At 41.1% G+C, this 23,851-nt stretch overlaps 1 protein-coding gene across 5 annotated transcripts in view; it reads right to left on the bottom strand.

Moving 5' to 3' along the window:
• Positions 1-23,851, bottom strand: part of Cnksr3 (CNKSR family member 3) — an 84,841-nt gene that overhangs the window by 13,375 nt on the left and 47,615 nt on the right. For 4 of the 5 annotated variants that reach the window (XM_074071990.1, XM_074071956.1, XM_074071974.1 and 1 more), the window contains 6 exons: positions 21,881-22,044; positions 14,666-14,868; positions 13,757-13,844; positions 7,540-7,581; positions 5,017-5,136; positions 2,996-3,055 (listed from right to left, as the gene is read on the bottom strand). In XM_074071990.1, the coding sequence (XP_073928091.1) occupies positions 2,996-3,055; positions 5,017-5,136; positions 7,540-7,581; positions 13,757-13,844; positions 14,666-14,868; positions 21,881-22,044 (677 nt within the window). The remainder of the gene's footprint in view (positions 1-2,995; positions 3,056-5,016; positions 5,137-7,539; positions 7,582-13,756; positions 13,845-14,665; positions 14,869-21,880; positions 22,045-23,851) is intronic. The other variant, XM_074071985.1, reaches the window with a different exon arrangement.

Raw genomic sequence — 23,851 nt, 5'->3', positions numbered from 1 at the left:
AACCTTGTCAGAGCAGACCAACAGTTTAACATGGGACAACCATCTTTGTAGCTCTTTCATTCCTTTTCCTTATTCAACTTAAATCTGATTTTTTTTCCTCTTCTTGTTTTACATGTTGTCACAATACTAATAAAATAGAAAGTTGGTGGTAATAAAAAAGTCATTTCTTTAAAGAAACTGAATTTAATTACTTTTCACTTTCTGGTTAAGTTCAAAATGAGTGGGTCTTCATAATCAAGGCAAAGTCTAGACTTTGTTTCTCTCGATGCATTGCTATGCATTGCAACAACAAAAATATATGTAAAGGGGTATAATTCATTTGTCAAGTAGGGTGCACATAGCATTCTTATTCATATAAGCAACCTAGAACTCTTCATATTTAAGATATCTTGTATGATTAAAAAAAAGAGAGAAAAAAGGATAAATCTTTGGTTTCTAATTAAACATTATCTAGGCCAGAGTATTTAATTTTGGAACTTATGTAACTGACTGAATCTTCAAACAATTTACAGCTATCCTAAAACAAACTAGCACCTTTGAATGTGGGGAGGGGGCAGCAACAAAACTCAAGACACACTTGGTGAATTTTCTCACTCAACAGCTGTGATAGGCTCAACAGGAAATTAGAGACAATGGGTAAGCTGCAGAAACACTCCCTTTGATTTATCTAGGCTCAACGCAAGGCACAGGAAACTGTGCCAGTTATTTTTGCAAACATTTCACCTGCTGCCATAAGAACCAGCAGTGCCTCACCTGAGACTAGCAACCTGCGTACCACAGGGAGATCCCCATCATGCATCCTTTCTTGAGTCACTACTTTTTAGTGGATTTAATGATGCTCCTTTTTATACCTGTGTGTCAGATGGTTAACCCATAGTTACAGACTTACTTCATTAAGTCTGATTCTCATTGGTACAATCTAGTTAATCTTCCTGGGCATAGGGTTCATTTAAAGCAAGCTTTACTTTATAGAAGATAGCCCTGGGGCCAGGAAGTTCCTGTTTATAGACATACAGTCTTAAAACACAAGCACTAATGTCCTGAATTGACTTCCTTTCTGAAGGATCCTCATGTATTCATTTCTCAAATGTCCTATCCAGTGATGAAGAGCTGTGTTTGGCAGAACACTGGTAAAGAGAGAGTTTGATACCAAAATTTTCCCTGGGGCAGTAACTCTTGCCTGTCTTCACCATGTGTCAGACTACTGAAAAATGATGCTTGTGGAAGGGTGGTGACCTGAAGAATAATGGTCCCATTCTTCTGAAGCTCATCTAATTCTCACCTAATCTCAGGGGTAGAAGATAGGAGTACAATAGGGGTACAACAGGGGCATCAAGACTCCTGTCAAGATTTCCAAGAACATCAAAAAGAAATGAGATAGAGAATCACCATGGAATGATCCTGACCTCAGGTAATGTCCCAAAACTGGACTGGCCACCTGAGAATGCCTGCTGACATTGCATCAGCCTGTTGTCCAAGATGGAAGAACATGGAGCCAATTCAGTTGAGAAAGCAATGGGTTATTTCTGTCCACTACAATTCACTCTCCTAGGCTTCCAATAAAACATTCTGACTCTGAAATTATAGTGACCTCAAGTGACAGTTGAAAGCTGACCCATAGTTGGCATTTTCTACTTCTATAGTATTTCATACATTAATCCAAAAGTAAAATTGCTTCAACAGCTAGAATCTGGAACAACCTAGGACTAGTTAAGTCAAACAACATAATCACCAAATTGCAACATTACAACACTAGAATTTGAAACATGTACCATCCTGAATCCATCCAAATCTGACTGAAACGGTACATGAGTATGTTCCCATCATGGGCAAACTGCAATATACCAATTCTCCACAAGAGTAAGGGGTGAATTATGAAAAATACTCTGCATTTTTTTTCTTTAGCACCATTGAGCTTCCTGTGCTGCTGTTCCCTATCAGGTGAGGTGCCATAAAAGTTCCCAGTGATTCTCAGTGTTTTCTCAACAGGGAATGCTCAGACACTACCATCTTCCACTCACTTGTCTATCAGAAACACACAATTGATTTACAATTCACTGGCTACTTTAAGGAATGTAATTTTCTTACTACAAAAATAAAGTGCTTATTACAAACACTTATCAAAGATCATGCAATTTTCTTTTATTAAAAGACCTAGCAGTTGAAGAACTTCTACCAAACAGCTACCAAAACTCCTACTTTTTAGGAGTTATTCCCTCCTTTCTTAGTTGATTAAATAGTAGATCATTCCTTAGATTCATGCTTCTTTTACACAGATCCACGGGAATTATTCAAGTGCTTTTACCTTCATATTAATGTCACTAAAAGCCAGCCATACTGCAGGTTTCAGGAAGAATGCATTCAACTAACTCTCTTTTTTACAACTCCAATAAGTTTGAGGGAATAAAGAACAACCTTACATACAGCAGAATTTCCAGAAGGAAATAAACAGTGTACAAAAGTCTCTCACAGTAGAAACAGACCTGCCTTTTCTATTCAAAGGACTGAGGTCAGAGATTAAATTTCAATATCGTGCCAAATATTATGAAGCAGAACTCCATAAAAAGAATATGTGTCATGCAAAAATCCCAAAATAGCTGAGTTGGAGACATAAAAATTCCAGGAAACCAAAAACAAATTATATTTTATACATATGGCCACCAATCCAGTTCTTGAAAGAGTGAGTCCCAACAACAAAGAGACGTTGTTTTTGTATTTATGGCTTAACACTTCCATGGTGCAAAAGAAATAATTAACACAATGGTGGGGTAAAAACTGGGTATAGTACTTAAACAAGAGCAATAAAAGACAATTTAAATAATAAACTGACAACAGCTGGGGAAAAGCAGTATGTACTCTATCAACAGAAATAAAACAGGCACCTATGCTAGCTCACCCTACAGATAATCACACACACATTTAAATGGAAAGTACAGAGCTCTGTGTCAAATTTGTTTAAGCACACATGGCTTTTACATTTAACAGTTACACTTACATTTTCTGTGGTTCCAGTAATCACATGCAGTCCATCGTAGGTTGACTTGATGTACATGCCCTAAAGTGAGTAACAGATAATATTAACTCATTACACCAACATCCAGAGAGAGACACAAGTGAGACTTGAACTAATGAAACTTTAAAGGCAGTCTCTTCAGAACAATGCCTCCTGAAACACCATGAAACGAAATCCAAAGGAGTACAGGAGAACTAAACAAAATGAAATACTAGGAAAAGAAATCAGACACGAGATCCTTTGATATTACAAGCTGTGTACCCAGCACACAAAATTTTGCCACAACACTTTAGGATGTAGGAATTTTCTCAGACCTGCTAAATAAGCAAATCATTTCAAACAAACACTGGCCATTGCTTTGTCCGGGGACACAATACAACCAGTTAAATATAGTACCAGCAGTAAATTCAGGGTAACTCCATAGTAACACAGAATGGGACGTATAAACGAGGATATTTAAATAATACAACACAGATAGCAAACTGGTAACAGGCACTGCTCCATTTTAAGGGCAGCAGGATGAACATGCTCCTTCCTAAGAGACCTGTAGGCAAACTCAGAGGTGAATATCATATCATAGGATAAATATTTTTGCAGGTGGACAATTGAAGCATAATTCAATTTTATTAAACTATTAGAAGATGGGGAGAGAAAGCAAAAAAGAAGACAAAGTAGCCGGGCACCCAGTGGCTCTCTCCTGTAATCCTAGCTACTCAGGAGGCAGAGATCAGGAGGATCTTGGAAAAAAACATCACAAGAAAAGGGCTGCTGGAGTGGCTCAAGTGGAAAAAGCACCTGCTTAGCACGTGCTAGGCCCTGAGTTCAAACCCCAATGCTACCCAAAAGTCAGGGCAAAAAGTAGTTGTTCACCCTGATATCTTTATTATAATAATGTAGAAATCATTTTGATCCTGAACTTGCCCTGCTCAGCAACCTACACCACTCTGTAAAGAGAATCTCATCCGATACTAAGGCCCTCGAAGTTCTCTCCATTCTGCTCAAATTCTGTTACTTTCATTTGCAGAGTCCATGCACTTCCCCACTACCTGACAGTGCTCCCCTTCTTGGATAACTTTATGACCTGAAACAGCAACTCCATCTCTGCCCACTCCAGGCATGTATCTGCTTCAATACATCACTATAAACTCACCTCCAGGAATTCCTCCCTGTTCAAACATGATCTGTGGGAACTCATCGTCTACCTTGAAGCCAAGCAGCATATTTTCTACCCAGTAAGAATTTGGGCTTGTTGATATTTGGTTTTTGATTTCCTATCTAAGTACAAAAACTGCCTTACTATTCCCCAGAGCTATAAACACATTGGGCTTCTCCTCCTCTTCCTCATAATCGTCATCACCATCACCATCACCATCACCACCACCAACAGCAACTAAGCCACTAATGAACGCACATGCTCTCTGCTCTCGATGTTGTGTTCGGGGTTCACCATCTAATTCAACCCTTTCGGCAGCCTTCTGAGGAAATGGACATGTCAACCCTATGTGACCCAAATTCTCTAAGCTAATCACTGCACCCTGAGGTGTCTTCACTTAAATTTCTGCAGATGAATCCCATGGGATGTATGCTGCACACTAGGAATCCTCAGGGCTGACACGTGACTTATGGACCAGTTCTGAAGTTGCTTGTTTGTCTGTTTTTGGAAATTGTTTCCTTCACATTCATCCAACACTCTAATAGAGACTTTCAGAACAGATGTTGTTTTTGTACCCAGACACCTCTCCTTCTATTGCTAAGCCCTAAAAATAAAACTGTCAAGGCCTAAGTATACAGTTTTTAAATTGTATTTATTTTTATCCTTTGACGATTAAAAAAGAAAATCAGCAGAGTTTAAGATAGCAAATTCCTAAACGTATAATGGATGGTAGTCTTGAGTAATTCTAGTACTCAGAATTATAGTCAAAACAGTAAGAATTTTTTTAAACTTTGGTTAAGTGCTGGTGTGCATTATGTGAAAATGGGATGAGTTGCACTGGCATTCTTACCAGGCCTTCCCCGGGTTTAACACTGGGTAAGTGAACTTCCTCTAGGCACGCACACTGGCTCATAACAGGATCCCTGGTGGAGCGGAATGTCTCATCACAGATACCATTCAAGACCTTGACCTAGAATTAGAGAATTGCAGAGGCACATGGAGAGTTTAATCATTAACCAAGCTTATCTCAGGCTGATTTTTAAAGAAATGAGCTTCACCCATAATCTTTAGCTCTGGTTAGCAATCATTCAGATAATTCCGCTCACTGAGCGCCTGGTGGTTTGGACTCGGTATTTGCCATCTGTGGACTACTGCCACTATTTCAACTTTGTTTAAGAAGGGTGGCCTTTCTAGTAACTCCTTTACGAGCACTGTGGAGCACAAACCAGGAAGAAATCTCCTTTCAGTAGTGAAGGACAGACATTGATTTCCAGTCACCTGAATGGACTGTTGAAAGTACTGCGATCACTTGTACTTTCTGAAGACCAGCTAACAAGGTAAAAGCCTTTTTTTGGCTTGAACCAGCTTTTTTAAAACAGACTTTACTTTGTAAAGTGGTTGTAGGTTTACACAAAAGTGATCAAGTACATTGAGTTTCCATTCACTCCCTCTCACCACACCAGCTTCCTCTACTATCAACATCCTGCACTAATGAGGTGCATTAATTACAACCAATGAAGCAATATTGAGACACTGTTATTAACTAACGCCCATAACTCACATATGCATTCACTTTTTGCAGCACACCTTCAATGGCCTTCTACGAATACTCATGAATCCACCATGAAAGTATACAGAGGAATTTCACTGCCCTCCATATTCCTCTGCTTAACGTGAGGATCTCCTTCCCTCTTCCTCACATGAACCCTTGGCAACCACTGATCTTTCCATTGTCTCTAGGGCTCTGAAATTATACAGCATGTAGCCTTTTCATAGTACTTATTTCAATTAACAATACTCATTCAAATTTCCTCCATAACTTTCATGACTTGATAGCTCATTTCTTTTTATTGCTAAGTAATATTCTATTTTATGGATATATCATATTTGTTTATCATCCATTCATCTATAACAGGACAGCTGATTGCTTCCAGTTTGGGACAATTTTAAACAAAACTGCTATAAACACCGTGCAATTCAGTGCAGATTTTTGTTGACATAAGTTTTCAGCTCCTTTGGGTAAATACCTAAGAGCATAAGTGGTGAATCATCAGGTTAGAATATGCTTAGTTTTGTAAGAAATGGCCTAACTGTCCTCTAATCTTATTGCTTCATTTTGCATTCCCACCAGCAATGAGTGAGTGTGCCCTGTTCCAGTGCATCCTTGCCAGCATTTAGTGCCAGTATTTTGAATTTCAGCTACTCTAATAAGCAGGTGATAGTATGTCATTGTTTCAATTTGCATTTTCCAAATCACAAATGATGTAAAGACTTTTTATGTCTTATTTGGTGTACATGTGTCTTCTTTGGTGAGGCATCTGTTCAGATCTTTGTCCATTTTTCAAGTGGGTTGTTTTATTATTATTGGGTTTTAAAAGTTCTTTGTATATTTTGACTACAAATCCTTTACTTGATACGTGTTTTGAAAATATTTTCTCTCTGTGTCTTGTCATGTCATTCTCTTAATAGTGCTTTCACAAAGGAGACTTTTTAAGGTTAATGAAGTCTGTTTTATTGATTTTTCTTTTATGGATTGTGATTTTGACTTCCTATCTCATTTAGGACAATGATCTCTTTAGTGATCGCTCACATTTTCTGCATGCCAAGCTCTGAGAAAGTAAAACTCCAAAGAGACAAGGTGAGGATCCGTATTAGGAGGTCTCCAGGTAGAAGTCACATTGGTTACATGTAATATTTCCCCCAATCCGATTCATCTAAGCTTTCAAAACTGAACAATCAACAGCATCAGGAAATTCCAAAGAGTGCCCTTTCTTTCCAAGGGGGAGAATCCAAGTGGTGACACTTTTTACATTCCTCCAATTTGTTAGGCCTCTCTATTTATGGAAAATGTATTTATAGCAATTTCATTGCTAAATTCCTCAACATCAGTAGGAGGAAGGCCTTATCAAAAGAGTACAGGCTGGCCAATGTCAAAAGGAGGAAGTGATGAGGAACAGTTTCAAAATGGTTCCTAAACAGTCAAAGCACAACCTCCTCATCATAAAGTCTTTGCCAAGAATTTTTTTAAACAAAATATTTCCAAAGGGAAATACGCATATCAGTTTAATCCTGATTAGCAGGCTCAGTGAGCAATTTATGAAGAATTGTACTCTGATGAACGATTCAGAAGAAATAAACCAAAATAAAATAAAAACAGAGACCCCCCAATACAGCTAATTTAAGCACAGGGATTTTCATACTCATTGATCTCATTAAATAACGGTTACCCTTCCATCTAAATAAATAAACTTATCCCAAAAGCCAGTATTTCACAGTATATCCTGAGGTAATCAGTCACAGTATATTTAATTAATGTGATTCCTACTGCCTTCAGAAAAGGAATTTTACAGTAACTTTTAGAAAGTATACTTACTACAGTTAAAACCTTATCCTCCATTTCTGCTACGAGGCAATCCTAAAGAAAGGGAAGAAGAAAATGAAAACTTAGTATAACAGCAAAAACTAAAAAAAAAAAAAACTGTCATCTTAGCCTTCTAGATTTTTCCTAGCGCTCACAAGTCCCTGGCACATCCCCCTGCCCACCCTCACCCTAAGCAGTCCTTCCCAACTTGGATGAGAGAGAGGGAGCAGAGTGAGAATAGGGCTGACATTTGTCTTTTACTGAGACCCTGCTATAACTCATCAACAAAGGAACACAAGGGACTGATGATCTAATGATCTAATTTGAAACAAACCAAAAAAAAAAAAGCAGTGAGCTGAAATCCACCTCCTGCCTGGACATCATAGGAGGCCTAAGTCAGCAGAAGTGCAAGGTGAAGGACCTGACAATGGCTCTCAAGGTGACAGGAGGCTCAGCCAGCAGGGGGCCAACAAATCAGTAGTCTTTAGCACTGTTCCTGTCTATAAGAATAGCTTTCAAATAAGGCCTTGAGTAAACTCAGCCACAAAAGTTTATTTTAAGCACCACTGAGATTAAATCAGATATTTCAGTCCTTGGTAGATTGAAAAAAAGTTTAACAAAACATTCATTAACACACTGCCAAAAAAGTGGTCTTGAGGTATGCTATTGATGACATTTAATAAAGAGCTGGAATGCAAAGCATTATTTACTCAGCTAAAGAACAAAAGAATTGGAATGCTGTGCAAACAGGCTTAGCTGATTATAGGAATCACCATTGTCCTGTCTAGAAGCCACCAAAGGGAAACTGCCGAAGTGAAACTTTCACGGGTAATCTTCTAGAACCATCTACATCAGGGATTTCGCACTATACCACAGGGTGCGTGCAAAATAAAACTGAGACAGCCCACACCATTAAGTACAATCCCAAACTGGGACAATCTTAAGGATAATGCTAATAATTTTAAGTACATGAAGAATATTAATCAACTCCGCTGAAATTGTCAACTAAGATTTCCACCTAAATCAAAATGTCATTTTTAGGTCCTTTTTTTCTATTATTGGTGGAAAAGATGCTTGACAATTTCTACCCTATGTGATTTAATAATCAGACTTTCATTGCTTCATGATGCTTTTTTATTTCTTCTACTAGATAAAAATGTACAAACAAAAACAACTATTTTACTGCTCTCAAAATTGTGCTGACTCTCAAGAAACAAGCAGCCCAAAAAGTAAAATAATCATTCATGCCTAGGATCATTCATTACAAATCACAAAAATTATGCATATAAATAATTTGGTCATCCTTAGACATTGACACCAGAGACAGAGAGTTCCTCTCAACGTACAAGGTCAAGGTCAAGGTCAAGGTGTGACCTTTTGGTTCCTGATCCTTGATTCTTTGCTGGAGTCAATCCCTTTCGTGGGGACTGAGCCAACAGACAGAAGTTTGCATCCCAAACTGCTCAGGTCAGCGTGTGAAAGGGCTCCTTCTTTACCTTCCATCCTGGTGAACGTGGGTTCCCACACCCATTCCTACCAAGAGGAAGCAGCTGCAGATGTGACATCACAGAGTTTGGCAAAAAGGCAAGGGAATGGAAAAAGAGGTATGGGAACAAGTCACCCTGTCATGAGTCAGACAGTGAGGCGGAGCTTCCTTTCAGTCCTCAGTCACCTGGATCAGCAGACACAGCCAGCCTGAGCAGCCAGCAGCACTGTCTCAGCTGGTCTTCACTGCCACGTGCCTCCACTCCTTATTCTACATCCTAAGGAACTGAACAGTTTTGGGCAATCTGTTTAGCTTCTCCGTGCCTCTGTTTCTGTCTCTGTAAAGCAGGATAATAGCAAATCCAACATGCTTGAAGAACTTTAAGAACAACTCAATGTGATCACGCACATCGAACATGAGTGCACACCAAAGTTGTGATTCCCACTCAAGCATGGTGTCTTACTCTTCTGCTTCCACAGTCATGCTTGCTTCCACCCAGTGTCCCTGGACTCAGGAACATCGCTCACTTCCCTACATCCTTCCAGATTGGAACTTGGCAATTGTCATTGACATTTCGTTCTCCCACCTTTACTATTTCAGTTTTGATGTCGTCACAATAGACTGGAAATAAAGACACAATCCCTTCCCACCTTGATCTCCTTCATCTCAAACTATCACCTCAAAACTGACTGGGAAGACCAACCCTTGTCCTTCCTTGGTGCAGAACTACAGCTGACACAGTCCCCTGTTACCTTTCAGGGGACTAAGGCAGCTATATTTATCCTTCAGATCAGAAGGCTCATAAATTATCATTGGAAGGAAGGACGCAAAGAATGTGACAGAAAGAGAGAAATGGCAGTATGAGGAAGAAAGGAAGGAGAAAAAAGACAAGCGAACATCTCTCTTCACAGACACAGACAGAAATAAAGGCGCCAGGAAAACACCTTACTTGTCACTGAAAAGATACGATTTTTATCCCTTCAATCCGCAGTTAAAAACAATGAATGGAAGACAGGTTTCTTCCCTGAATCAACAGATCTGTCAAATGTAACAGGGGTGCAGCCCTGGCTCAGGGAGTCTTGTGACTGCCATCACACCGCACATTGGAAACCACATTCAACCCACTCATCAAGCTGGTGATCTCTAGTTCATATGCACAAGTGTGTGTGAGTGTATGTGAGTGTATGTGTGACTGTACATGTGAGTGTGTGAGTATTGTGTGTATGTGTCTGAGTGTGTGTGTGTGTTAGTGTGCATGTGTGTTTGTGTGTTTTCAATGTGTGTGTGCAGGTGTGTGACTGTATTCACTAACTGCACATGTCAAAGCACCTATGTCCCTCAATGACTGTAAAAAAAGACAGCAAATGGGGGTCATCTTTTTCAATTTATGTTCAGAAAAATGATATCCCAAATATAGTTAAATAACATCAGTCTTCATTCTTTAAAATTGTTCAAATTTAAAATAAAAAAAAAAAGAATACCAGAAAGTAAGGCCAACACATTTACCTATTCCTCTCCTTAAACTATCATGTTTGGTTCCAGAGAACCAGAACAAAGCAAGATTTGTATACTTTCTACTATCGTTCACAATTTCTTATGTAGGCTCTGTGCTTTTAATATATTACATCTCATATACTCTTTAAAACAGTATTTTGAGGCCTGTTTTCTTTTTAAAATATCTCGTATTTTGGCTAGGAGAATGGCTCAGTGGAAGAGCACGTGCCTACCATGCATAAGCTAGGTTCTATTCCCAGCACCACAAAAAAAAACAATGCACATTTCTTATCTCTGTCTAATTTTACATGAATGCGTAAACGTGGTCACGTGATTTTGAATGAATTTTTTGTGTTTGTTTTTCTTGGCTCCTACATCCTCTTGCTATCCCTCTCCCTGCAGAGTAAACCCAACTTTTCTTCTGAATTGCTGACTTCTTTCTTTACATGTAGGCCTGTGGGTGCAGGTATATTGCAGATGTATAACGGTATTTGCAATATGTATGCATTTATACACACATACGCATTTTAAATTTTTTGGTAATCATTTGTCTTCACATTTCAACTGGTTTTTTTTTTTTTTTTTGCCTTTCAGAAACTTACAGAAATTCCACAAAATCATCTGGTGAAGTAAATGTTAGTATTTCCATTTCACAGGTAAGAAAATCAAGGTTGGTATATTTAAGTGATTTGGACCTATGACTGTCCCTCTGAATATGTTTTTAACCACTAAACTCCCTGGATGAACACCACAGGGAAAACAAAACAGAAACTGAACAGTCACACAAAAACAATACCTCTTGTAACCCTTGAGTTTGGATTAAATTTCTCCTGGTAAAAAGACAAGTTCTCATCACTTCTTTGTCAGGAGCACTATCTCACTGGCTGAAATACACATTTAAAAATCACCACTCGTCAATCTCGTGTCACATGCTGTAAGGCGCCCAAGTGGGTGACGATGGTTGATGGTCATGGGAACCCTTCTGATGTGACCAGATCAGGACCTACACCTCCCATGGGGAGATTTTGTTTTGAAATCAACTCACAGGGAGTAACATCATTGTAAGAAAAGGTCCCTGGGAGTGCTGCAATTCGCCCACCCACCCCGGAGAATACAGAATTTCCCTGGTCCGATCACTCAAGTGTGTACTGAGGCACATTGTAGCCAAGTGTCCAATTATGGTCCACTCTCCATCCTGTGTCCTTCTCTCCTTAGCACTTCTCTAATTCTGCAATACTTATATATATATAATATATATTGAATTGACATATATATATAATATATATATGTCATTGTGTTTATCCATCTCTTCATTTTCTCTTTTCCCCAGAGACTCTAAGCTCCATGAGTCAAGGACTTTTTATCTGTTTATTCACTCTGGCACCCCAGTGCCTAGAACAGTGGCAGACACAGAGAAAGGGCTAAATAAATATTTACTGAAGGAGCCATCCAAATGCCTGCAAAGCCAACATCAACCTGCTTAGGCAGAGCAGACTCATCCTGTGAAAGCAAACACAACTATCTCTGCCCTGTGCTTTATCACTTTCTCTCTTCTCCCCACACTACACAGCAGGGACAGTCACGTAGTCAGGGCCCTTCACAATAAAACACAGGTGTCCACAGGAGCAAAACTTTCCCATTTGCTAATTACAATGTTTACACTGGGGAGACTGTGGCAGGAGGATCAGGAATTTGAGGCCAGCCTGGGAAATATTAGCCAGACCCTGTCCTAAAGCAAATCAATAACAACAAATGCTTAGTTCTTATACTTTTAATTGGTCACAGGAAACTCAATTCAAAATCAAAATAGGCCAGGTGTAGTGATCCATGCATATAATCCCAGCTACTCAGGAGGTGAAGGCAGGAGGATCCCAGGTTCAAGGCCAGCCTGGGCCAAAGTCAGCAAGATTCTTTCTCAAAAACAAGAGGGCTGGGTGCACAGTTCAAATGGTAGAGCACTTGACTAGCAAGCACACAGCCCTGGGTTCAATCCCCAGTACTAAATACACACACAGACAAAAAAAAAAATTAGGAGGGAGAATGTTATGAGGAGAAGAAACAGGGAAGAAAAAGAACATTCAGAGTAAGTGTCAGGGACACGCCTTCTACCAGCAATGCCAAGCCTCAGACTGTGTGACTCATGTGTCACAGTTGGTGTCAGTCTCTTTCTGCCAAAACCACCATATGCATCATAAAGATGAGCAGAAACACAGAGCCAGTTAGGAGCGGAGAATTTTCCCAGATCACAGCCTCAAAAGCTCAAGAGTCAAGTCGAATGCCTTCTCAGAACTGAGTCTCAACTGCCACACAAAACCAAACTTCAAGATACAAACAGAAGCGCATGCCTTACAGAGGTGCATCTGGTCAAGAGTAGCGGAAGGATATTCTCCAGTTTTTACCAGATCAACAGTGGAAATAAATGTCAAGTCACAGAATTTTAGAACTAAGTTCTTTGCCTTTTATAGCTTCAATTCAATTAAAAAATAATTTTATGTGTCTGCTATGTGCCAAGTAATATGACAAGCTAGTCTGACGTGCTCATAGTCTAATTTTTTTTTAATTAAGATCACAGAAGCTAGATAAATTACAGACTGACTAATAGGGAACTTCACAGGCTCTTGCTATAATACCCAGGTCTCACTGGTGAGCCATGAGTGAACTGACATATCACTTCCAAACCGGAACACAAGAACTGCCAAGGCTCTTTGTCTCTCTGTCTAGCAGAGCAGAGACCAGGAAACAAGCAACATCAGATTGTGGCAACTCTGTCAGCCTGTACCCCAAAATAAGGAGAATCAGCAGATCTCCCAGCTGGACCTGCAGTTTAGGGGTTATTTGTTACTGCCTAATAACCTAGCCTGTCCTGACTGGTAAATCCAATAACCAGAGATAGAATGAAAGGCCACCATTGGCAGATACAGAAAAGTGCTCAGAACAAAGATTATAGTGAAATTTAGTTTTTCCAGAATTTCTGCTTTAAAAAAAGACACACTCTAACATTTTAGAGGAAGTAAAGGATTATTAGCTTGACCATTTTAAAACAAAAGAAGGTAATCTCTGATTCAAAGGCCACTGGTCATTTGTCAAGGAAACCATCTGTATAAAGTTAAGGCCTTTTATGTCTCCCTGATCCTGATAAAAAAAAGGGGCGGGAGGAGAGTATCTTCATACCTGTATGGCCACCCTTTAAAGAAGAAAAAAAGGGAAAAGGGAGGAGAAAATTTTAGAAAATGGTGATGTACGACTGACCTTCTGGACTGTAGTGGTCAAGTCCAAGCACAGCTGGATGATTTTGTTCTTTGTTACTGAGAAGTCAGTGATCCCTGTAAATGGAGCCCTGGAAAGTAATACAGATTCCTTTTAATTAAAGTGGGGAGGGTGAGACAGGAACCCACGGGGATCCCACACTGTATGCTGGCAAGCATAGCTATACAATAGGCTAACTTAAATGATTTTCCAGACAAATGTCTCCTTGTAAATAATACATGCAATAAGAGTACAAGTAGGAAAGAAACAGAGAAGTTCTTGACAAAATTCCATCAAAAAATGAGCCAAGAGAGTTAGTACCCTGGCATAAGTGCACTAACAGCCCTCATACCAACCAAATACTCAAGCATCAATGTTTAACCTCAATAAAACACAACCTTTAGGCCAGGAGGGTGGCTCACACCTGTAATCTTAGCTACTCAAGAGGTGGAGAAAGTTCATGAGACCCCCCCATCTCAGCCGATAGCTAGGTGTGCGTCTGTCATCCCAACAATGCGGGAGGTGTATTATAGGAAGATCAGGGGGTCAGGCAGAAGCTAAAGACCCTATTTGGGAAAAGTAACTACAGCAAAAAGGGCTGGGGACGTGACTCAAGTGGTAGAGCACCTGCCTAGCAAGTGCAAGGCCCTAAGTTCAAACCCCAGTACCACTAAAAAAAAGAAAAAAAACGCAACCTTAGTACACAGTTCACTCCTCTCCTAGCTGGGGTTCATTTGTTCCTGTTGTTACTCTTTTAAGTAACTTCCAAAGGAAGCCTAAGTCTCCCACAGATCTAGGACTCCTGAGTTCCAGGGAAGACATGAAAGGGACAGTGGCTTATTTCCCTAAGACACTGGCTTCTGCACACCTCAGACCCTCACTTAGGACAGCAAAAGGCACACCCCCACTTACCGGTCCAGCCAGGCCAGCAAGGCCTTGGCCGCGCCTATGAGCTCCACCACCGAGGTCAGAAAGTCATTGGGAGGCTTGTGCGACGTGCTCCCATCATAAGCAGGACTCCTCCGCCGGCTGCTTATGTAATTCTGCAGGTTGTGGGAGGACGCCCGCAGCTTCAGAACCAAACTCTTCATGTTATCTGTTTCAAGGCCATAATTCTGTGGGAAATAAAGTCCAAGGGAAAACCATCCACAAGAACTCCAGACTCACTGAGTGACGGCAACAACTCTTACAATGACCACAAATGGGGGTTCCTGCCCTACTGACATGGGGGCTGGGTGATTCTCTGTGGGGTGGGGTGGGGTTCCTGTGTCCTGCAGGACCTACAGCAGCACCCCTGGCCTCTACCTACTGTATGCCAGGAGCTCTCTGTCCCCAGAAGTGACAACCACCAATGCTCCCCCAAAATGTCATTGCCACGTGTTCCCTAGGAGCAGAATGTGCTCTCAACTCATTCCCCAAGGGATCGTGCACTTCTGCCCCCATCTGGATCACCATGCCGGAGGGGAGCAGGTCTGCATCCTGTTCACTTCTGTTTCCAGCAGAGTGGATAACACCACAGGCGTCCAAAGAATTTCCATCAGAAGAGGCTGAGAAACACAGCACTAAGTGTCACTCACCTGACGTGGAAGTCCTGCTATGGAGCGTCTAATCTGTGTGTTTTTTAAGTAGCGCTCAGCTTACTTGAATCCTTTACAACCAAACTCCTGTAACAATACTGCCCCAGGAAAAGAAGCAATCCCAGGAAATAACACACAGACTCTGGTGCCAGGTATGAAGTCTCCTCTGCATATACACATCCTAAATCGATGACTGTTTTAACATAAGGGGGAAATATTTCTGGTGTATATGAAACTGTGTCAATAGCATCACAGAGCAAGAACCCGGTGCTGTTTAAAATCTGGGAGCAATCTCTTGGAAATGTCTTCTGTGCCAGGATCTGGGCGAAGTGCTCGACATGTGTTCTCTCAGGGAACAGCCTGAGATGGCAGAAATGTTACCACAAGTTAACATCCCCTATCCAAAAAGCTTGGAACCAGTGCTTCCGATTTTGGATTTTTTTTTGGATCTTGGACTATTTGCATACACATGAAATATCTAGGGGATGGCATTCATAGCTAACCACAAAATTCTATTTCAAATATGTCTTTTACCTTAGCCTGAAGATCATTTTATTATATTATTAGAGTTGCCTGGGTCTTGCCTGTGACCTATCACATGACATAAGGTATAGAATTTATCACTTGTGATGTCACCTCAGCACTCAAAATGTTTCAGATTCTGGAACATTTTGGATTTTAAATTTTCCAATTAGGATGCTAGACCTATTTTATAGATAAAGAAACAGACACAGAAACAACAAATTCCCCAAAGTCACACAGCTGATCAGTGGTAGGGCTGGGATTCTATTCAAGACAATCTGCTTCCAGGACCAAGACTTTGCCAGTGTTCTGTGTGTTCCCCACTTCCACACACCCTACCCAAGTGATGAGACTAGGCACAGATAGACTTTAGATAAGAATAACAAGAACTGTCCAGGAGTGGTGAGGCACACCTGTAATCCCAGCACTGGGGAGGCTGTGGCAGGAAGATCTCAAGTACAAGGCCAGCCTGGGCCACATATCAAGACCCTGTCTCAAACAAGCCAAAAAAAAAGAAAAGAAGAAGAAGGAAAGCTGGTCAGCAGGATAGCTGCCACAATTCTACCCTGACACGCTCCATCCCCTCTAAAGTGCAGCTGGCTCCAGCCAGGACCAGAGAAATGCAGGCATGCTTCAAAAGCAAGACACATAAAGCATAAAAATATTCAGAGGTTCACAGGAGCTTTCTTTTTCCAGCAAGAACAATGATGTGAAGAGCAATGAAAGGCTTTGGTTTAATGAAAACAATTCTAACTTTAAATACATTTTGCTGGAAGTTTCAATTTGCATTACTTACTGCTAAAATAAAAAAAAGTAGTCTTAAATGTTTAGATAGAAGTCTTTACACATTTTTATTAGAGCATATTAATTGTACAGCGTGGGGAGGGATTCGTTGGGATATTTCTATACATGCATATAATATATTTTAATCATAATCATCCTCTCTATTACTATTTCTTTTCCTCCTCCTCTGGCCTGTTTTAAAATGTTTTGCATTTTTAAATGGGTTCCATTATGATCTTTTCACATACGCATAGAACGTTTGTATCCTACTCCTCCTCCCCACTCCCGGCCCGCTAGATAGAAATTTTGGAAAGAGTTAAGCACAAACTAACTGAGAATAATCTTTTTATAAACAGTTTTAAAAGAACTATAAATTTCAAAATACAAATGTGTTCTGCATTCACATCAATGTTCTAAATCTTACATTTGCTCGTTTTTCCCTCACTGTTATTTTCCTTCAATAGAGAAGGCATTTAAATCCAGAGAACAAAGGATGTGCAGTAGGGTAGGTAAGGACTCCCCGTGGCCCAGCCCATCTGGAAGGCTGTGACCATGATCAGAGGAAATGTCCTCTATTCAATCAGTCAGCTGGTCAGCGTGTATCAAGAGCATTGACTAAAAGCAGGAAGGTTGACATTCTGCAGCCAATGTCATCAAATTACTTGGAACTTTTATTCCTCCACACACTTGCTTCTTGAACCCAAAGAGGGTTTTTTGTCTTTTATTGTTTCAACTTCCATCTTCGACAAATCCACCACTTTTAAAATTAAAACAAAGAGGAGGTAGCTTCCTATACCTGCTTTTCTTCGTTTTCCACTTGATTACTCTGATTTTTTTTTCCAAAACAAATCATGGGACTGGAAAGATGGAGAGATGTGACTATAAGTGAGTATAATTTTAAAAAGAAGGAAGGATGGAGAAAATTCCTTCCCCTTTGATCCCATTCCACAACAAGGCGAGAACAAGAAACTAATTATATTAGCTTCAAAGGAACTCTGTGGTAGAAACAATCAGAAAAGAAATAGGACTTCTTGCCCCACAATGGAAGACAGAAAAGAAAAGAATTTCTCAGACTAGGCTTCATTATTTTCGTAAGTCTTTTCCCTGAAGTCTGTCTCCTTCAGAAATTGCTTTATTATAGGGCTTCAAGAAAAAAAAAAAAACTAGGCTGAGAGTGTAGCTCAGTGGTAGAGTAAGTGCTTAGCATGCAAGAGGCCCTGGTTTGATCCCTGGAGAAGGAGGAGGAGAAGAAACCAGACTGGACACAGTGGCACAGGCCTATAATCCCAGCTACTTGGGAGGTATAGATAGGAGGATCCTGGTTCAAGGCTAGCCTGAGACCCTACCTCAGGGAGCAAGCTGGGCAAGGTGGGTCACATCTATAACCCCAGCTATGCAGGAGGCAGAGATAGAGAGACGGTTCCAAGGCCAGCCCAGACAAAAGTGTGAGTCCCTATCAGAAAAACTCAAGCAAAAGAGGGTGGAAGCATGGCTCAAGTAGCAGAGCACTTGCCTAGCAAGCACAAGGCCCTGAGTTCAAACTCCAGTACCACCAAACAAAAAGAATATACTAATAAGTTAAATGAGTCTCTGGAAAATCTATACAGAAACTAAAACCCCCTGGGAGCTCATTTCATTAAGAACTGGGCATCAGCAAGCATTTCTTGACCTGGTTGAGGAACCACACACCAGCCAGCAGGGAAGGAAAGAGGTCAGCCTCTCACTCTTTCAGGGCCTTACAGTTTCAGATAAGGACAGACTACACAACTCCTCCTCTACGTTCTTTCTGCATTTTACTGGTTCATCCTGATCTAACGTCCACGATCAAGCAGTGTCACAGACACACAATCAGAGCTATCTTATTGATGTAGGTTGGTTGAGTGACAGTGTAAGAAACATACTTGCCTCATCCTAAAGACATCCGATAAGCTGCTAAGGAGGATAAAGTTAAACACATGCTGGCAAAGATTCATCTTCTGTGTAATATCTCCCCATTAAAAGAGAGGGAGCCGGGAGCCAGTGGTTCACGCCTGCAATCTTGGCTACATGGGGGCTAGAGAGGCTGCGATTGGGAAGATTGAGGTTCAAGACTATCCTGGACAAAAAGTTCATGAGACCCCATCATAACAGAAAAGGCTTAGCACAGTGGTACATAACTATCATCCCAGCAATGGTGGGAAGCTTAAAATAGGAGGATCATGGTCCAGGCAAAAAGTGAGATCCTAGCTGCAAATTAGTGAGAGCAAAAAGGCCTGGATATGTGGCTGAAGTGACAGAATACCTACTCAGCAAGCACAAAGTCCTAAGTTCAAAGTTCAAGCCCCAGTACTGAGTACTGACAGAGAAAGAGAGAGAGAGAGAGACAGAGAGAGACAGAGAGAGAGAGAGAGAGAGAGAATGAGAGATCTGCCTGCCATGGTGAAGGATGACCAGGGAACATTGCCAGGGGAGTAACAGTGCACACAGCCCACTCTGCCAGTAGATTTGGTCCAGGGTTTTACTTAACCACCAATTAGTGACATCATGCACTGACTCCAACTTTGTCTCTTCCCAGACGACATCAATATTAAAAGCGCATCCGTTCTCGGCCTCAGTCTTCTGGAAAGTAGGGCTTCACTGACTTGGCAAAGAACCAAGGTCACCATTATCCTTACCGTCTGCCACGCCCTCTCAACCACTGCTGTCTAACAGAACCTTCTGCAGTGCTGGAAGCCTCTCCACTGTGCTCCAGTGCAGACACAGCACACATCAGCTGGAGCCAGTGCAACTGAAAGCTGACTTTTATTTCATTTGAAGTGATTCTCTTTGAAATGGTTACTTGTGCTAATAGCTATCCTACTAGGAAGAGCAGTTCCAGAGTCTGTGCCGGTTACCCTCTCCTCCAGAGAGAGGAGGAAAAACTGGGCTCAGACTCAGAGCTCAGTCCTGGGAGGAGGTCCTGGTTATACCTCATGACATAAGTCACTCTGCTAAGCCACTCCTGCCGGCAAGGTCAGTGTTCAGAGGAGGTGATTAATTGTCACTCCTGGTTCTGTAACTGTGCCCAGCTGTGGTTAAGCCACACTTCGCCAGTTTGGGAATATTGATCAGTGGTAGTTCCCTATCTGTTCTATCTGCCCCTCAATTTACTCTGAAACTTTCCATGGCCTTTGTTTTTTTCCTTACTTCTAATTCTGTTCACTTCCTGTCTCACATGAAATCAGCAACCACTAAACTAAGTTTACATAGAAAACCTTTTATAACACCAGGCCAACTATGGTTACACATTAACTGCCTGCAAGATGAAGAGTCAAAGCAAAAAGCTATCACCAATTTATACATCCGAAGATCTGTATGGTATTGAACTAGAGGAATAGTAATAATTAGTACCTGCATTTCAAACAGAATATTTTTAAAGACATTCTAGAAAATTAGAGATATTTTAGTCAAACTCCATTAAACCCTCCCAGCCCAGTAAAGGCACATTCATTTGCAAACCCCCAGGGACCCCCGTGTAATGCACTTGGGGGGCATTCAGTTACACACAGCACGTCCAGAGTGAGTGTGAGGTCAAGGCCTGGTCTACAGAGGAAATTAGAAGGAAATTGTAGAAGATAAAACACAGCTTTAGGATCTGGCATTTGTCCAGCTTTGTTCCTTTTAGCCTAATATTTTAAGAGATAGGGAAAAGGAAAAGGCAAAGAGAACGTGCAGCGGCGACAGCTATGGCTGTCCTCGCACTTCACATGTACAGTGTGCCCCCAGCCCACTCTTTCTCCTGGCCTTTCACACTGTGGATTTCAACATAATTTACTTGTCCTCAAAGGTATTACTGAAAAGTGAAAGAGAGGGTTCAAATTCACAGACTATCTAGCCAAAAAGACAGCAAAGCCATGTTCCCAGAAAGGATAATAGAAGTAAACTCAACATTTTGCCTCCGAAAAGCAGACAGTTTTAATAATAAACAGGATGTCAGACGTAGCCTGGGCAATGCAAAACACACAGGAGTAACACGGCCACATCTAAGGTGAGCGTCACTGTACAGATGGGAAAAACAGATACCACGATTTCCCCGGAGGCCACAGAGCCAGGATTAGAATGCAAAAATCCTGCCTCCCAGGCCAGCGCTCAGACCACTTGGCCACAGCTTCTCCCTTGTGGCAGCTCATTTATCAACCACAAATAATTTCCCCATTACTTTCCTAAACAAGAGCGGGGCATCTCAGCACAGAAGACAGGGCTCTGTCCATTTTAAGAAGAAGAATACACACAATGCAGCAAGGGTTATATAATGGATGGAATGCAGACCAGCAATGGCAAAATTGTTGCAAGCGCCTCTGTTCCCACCGCCGTGGGTGACGTAATTGTATATACCCCTGGCTTGCGCTCAGGGCATTACTAACCCAGCTCGAATGCTGGCAAGAGTGTCCAAATCCTGACAGTTAAGCAGACTATATCCTTACCATGGCACCATGACAGGCGCACATGAATCCCACCCCTGACGACCAGTTTGTAAACAAAATGCCCTTACAGGTGTTTTTAGCCCGCACCTACAGGAGCTTCTCATGTGGCCCCAGGTGTCATGCAAGTGCGAGACCCGGCAGGATTGAAGTCACTCACAACCAGAAGTCAATCATCTGCAATATGCAATGAAGTTCACATTTTTTTCCAGCTAGCTGCCATGTCTTAGGTTGATTATTTCAAGTATAAACATCAGTTATTGAAACAGCATGAATATCTATGAAACTCAGATGCTCTTTATAATAAGAAAAACAGACGTGAACATCTCATTTCAAGTTAGAAGATGACATGTTCATTCAGGACTGTCTCCATATTTTTATTCTTTATACAGAAGATTCAGACGACTCCTGTAACAGGCAACTATTTTCCGTAACAGGCAAGAGAGTGAACAGTTCTGGCTTTGGAGACCACAAGGGTCCCTGTTACAAGGAGTCACCTCTGTCCCTACAGCACAAAAATAGCCATAGATATATATATTACATCAATGAATGTGCATGCTGTATTCCAATAAAACTTTATTTACAAAAATAAACAGTGGGCTGGACTTAACTAGCAGGTAGTAATTTGCCAGCCCTTCCTCTAGAAAAATGACTCTTTTTCTTCCTTTCTTATATTCTCTTCAACTCATGCTTCACTTCTCTGGACCATTATGAAAATGAGGACATCTAAATTACAATGAGGACTTGAGCGATTATGGTCCTGAAGGAGGACATCACAATTACAGATCACCTTTTCCTGAACTAACCAGTGCACAGAGAAGGTCAACAGCCTCCAACACCAGCTCCTGGTGTCCGATTCGTGTGACTCCCAGCTCCTCAAGATCCTGATGAGAAATCCGCAGCAGCTGCTCCCCGTCTATCTTCTCCCTTTCAAACTTGTGGACATACGGCTGCAGGCAGTCATCCAACCCTACCAAAAAAATGAAAAGCCTATTATCACCATTTTGTTCCTTTTCTCCCCAAAGATGCCCACATTCACAGAAATTTCGGCAATCACCAAATACAATGCCACTATTTCACTATCTCTGCAATTTGTATTCCACCTGAAGAGCACCTTTGGTATGACAGCTTGTCATGTGCAGAGCAAACTTCTCGAATGAACTTAGTGAAATTTTATGATAGGTACCTTCCCAATCCCTATAAACTGAAGGGATAAACACTAATCCTCTGCTGATTTGAATGTTAGTTATCTGTACCAGACATATGTTATCTATTTGCTAAGCAATCCTTCCTCTGGGACAATGTCCCTCTCTCAATGGGTTTGCCACAGTAGTTGGCACATGGCCACAGGCTGGCCACAATACACCATACATCAGCCAAATATAGCTTCAGGAATGGCCATGTGACCCAAGCAGAGCCAATCAAAATCTTCTTTGATATTCGATATGTGGATAGAAGAAAATAAAGCCCTTTCTTCCTTTCCAACTGGAAGTCATAGGACTCAACCCTAGCAAAGCTAGCAGTCATTTCTCTGAGAATAAATCTCCTTGACACAGAGAGGAAAATGCTCTGACAACATCCTATAATACCCCTAGATCTAACCCTTTTAAAGATACTTCTTACCCTACAATTTTCCACTTACACTGAAATAAGTCCCTTTTCTACCTTAGGCTTGTTTGTGTTGAGTTGGGTCCTTTGCAACTGAAAAAGTTCTGATGAATACAGAATATAAAGGAGAAAGTACCAGAGAAAGACAAAGTCAAGTGGGTTAGCTATGGGGATTTTTCTAGGTCAATTGCTACTGCCAACAACCGTGTCATACTTTAATGCTCTTACATAATGACTAAAATGGATAAGCCAAATAAGAACGTGGGAATCTTTATTCCTATACAGAGAATTCTCTGTTCAACCTCTGAGAATGGTTTTAATGGAATGAAATCTTATCCTGAACCAACTGATGTATTCAAGCCTAATGATAATGGTCACTTTAAGTATTTTAAAAGACTAGACTTCTATCAATTCAATCCCAGCATGAACGATGAATATTGAATTTAACTGGAACAAAGTATGTGGAACACATACTGATGTCCCCCCACCTAACACCCATGTACACATACTCACATGCACACCCATGTACACATACACACACACACAGACATGTACACATACATGTTTGCATACACCTTTATTTCATTTAACCTTCTCAAAAACTGTCTCACCTGGGTGAGTACTTTTCTGGGTTGGAAAAAGTGAGCACAGGTCCAGCACTTACTTTGGGCAGTAGTAACATCCACAGATCTTAAAATCTGATGTGTAAAGCTAAACTACATCTCTGCTCCACAAACTTTCACCATTTGCCTCCTAAGAAGAAATAGGAAGAAGAGTGGTTTTCTGATAACCATTTGGAGCTATCAAATACAGAGAGGGAAGAAAAAAAAATAATTCCTATTGCAGTCATCTGGAGTCAAGTCATCATTCCTGAACTGGGATCTGTCTAGCAAAGAGACACTGTTGCACAGCAAGTGAAGTTGGGGCCATTGACACAAACCCAGTCCCCTCTGCCAGCCTCAATCCACAGTGGCCTCTGTGACACAGGAGCCAAGTAAGCAGAGGTGACCAGGAGAGTCAGCAAGCATTGAAATTGATGCCCCACCTGGGGGGTAGAGACCAATGCAGCACCAGGCCATCAGGAGTCAGTCGTCTGCACAGGGGCAGTATCTAACTGTAGCAGGCAACAGTGACAAGGAACAAGATAGGAGGGAGCCTCCTAACTACCC

Source organism: Castor canadensis, chromosome 1 (assembly GCF_047511655.1).
Source record: "Castor canadensis chromosome 1, mCasCan1.hap1v2, whole genome shotgun sequence".
NCBI lineage: Eukaryota > Metazoa > Chordata > Mammalia > Rodentia > Castoridae > Castor > Castor canadensis.
This window is presented reverse-complemented; position numbering and strand designations above follow the sequence as displayed.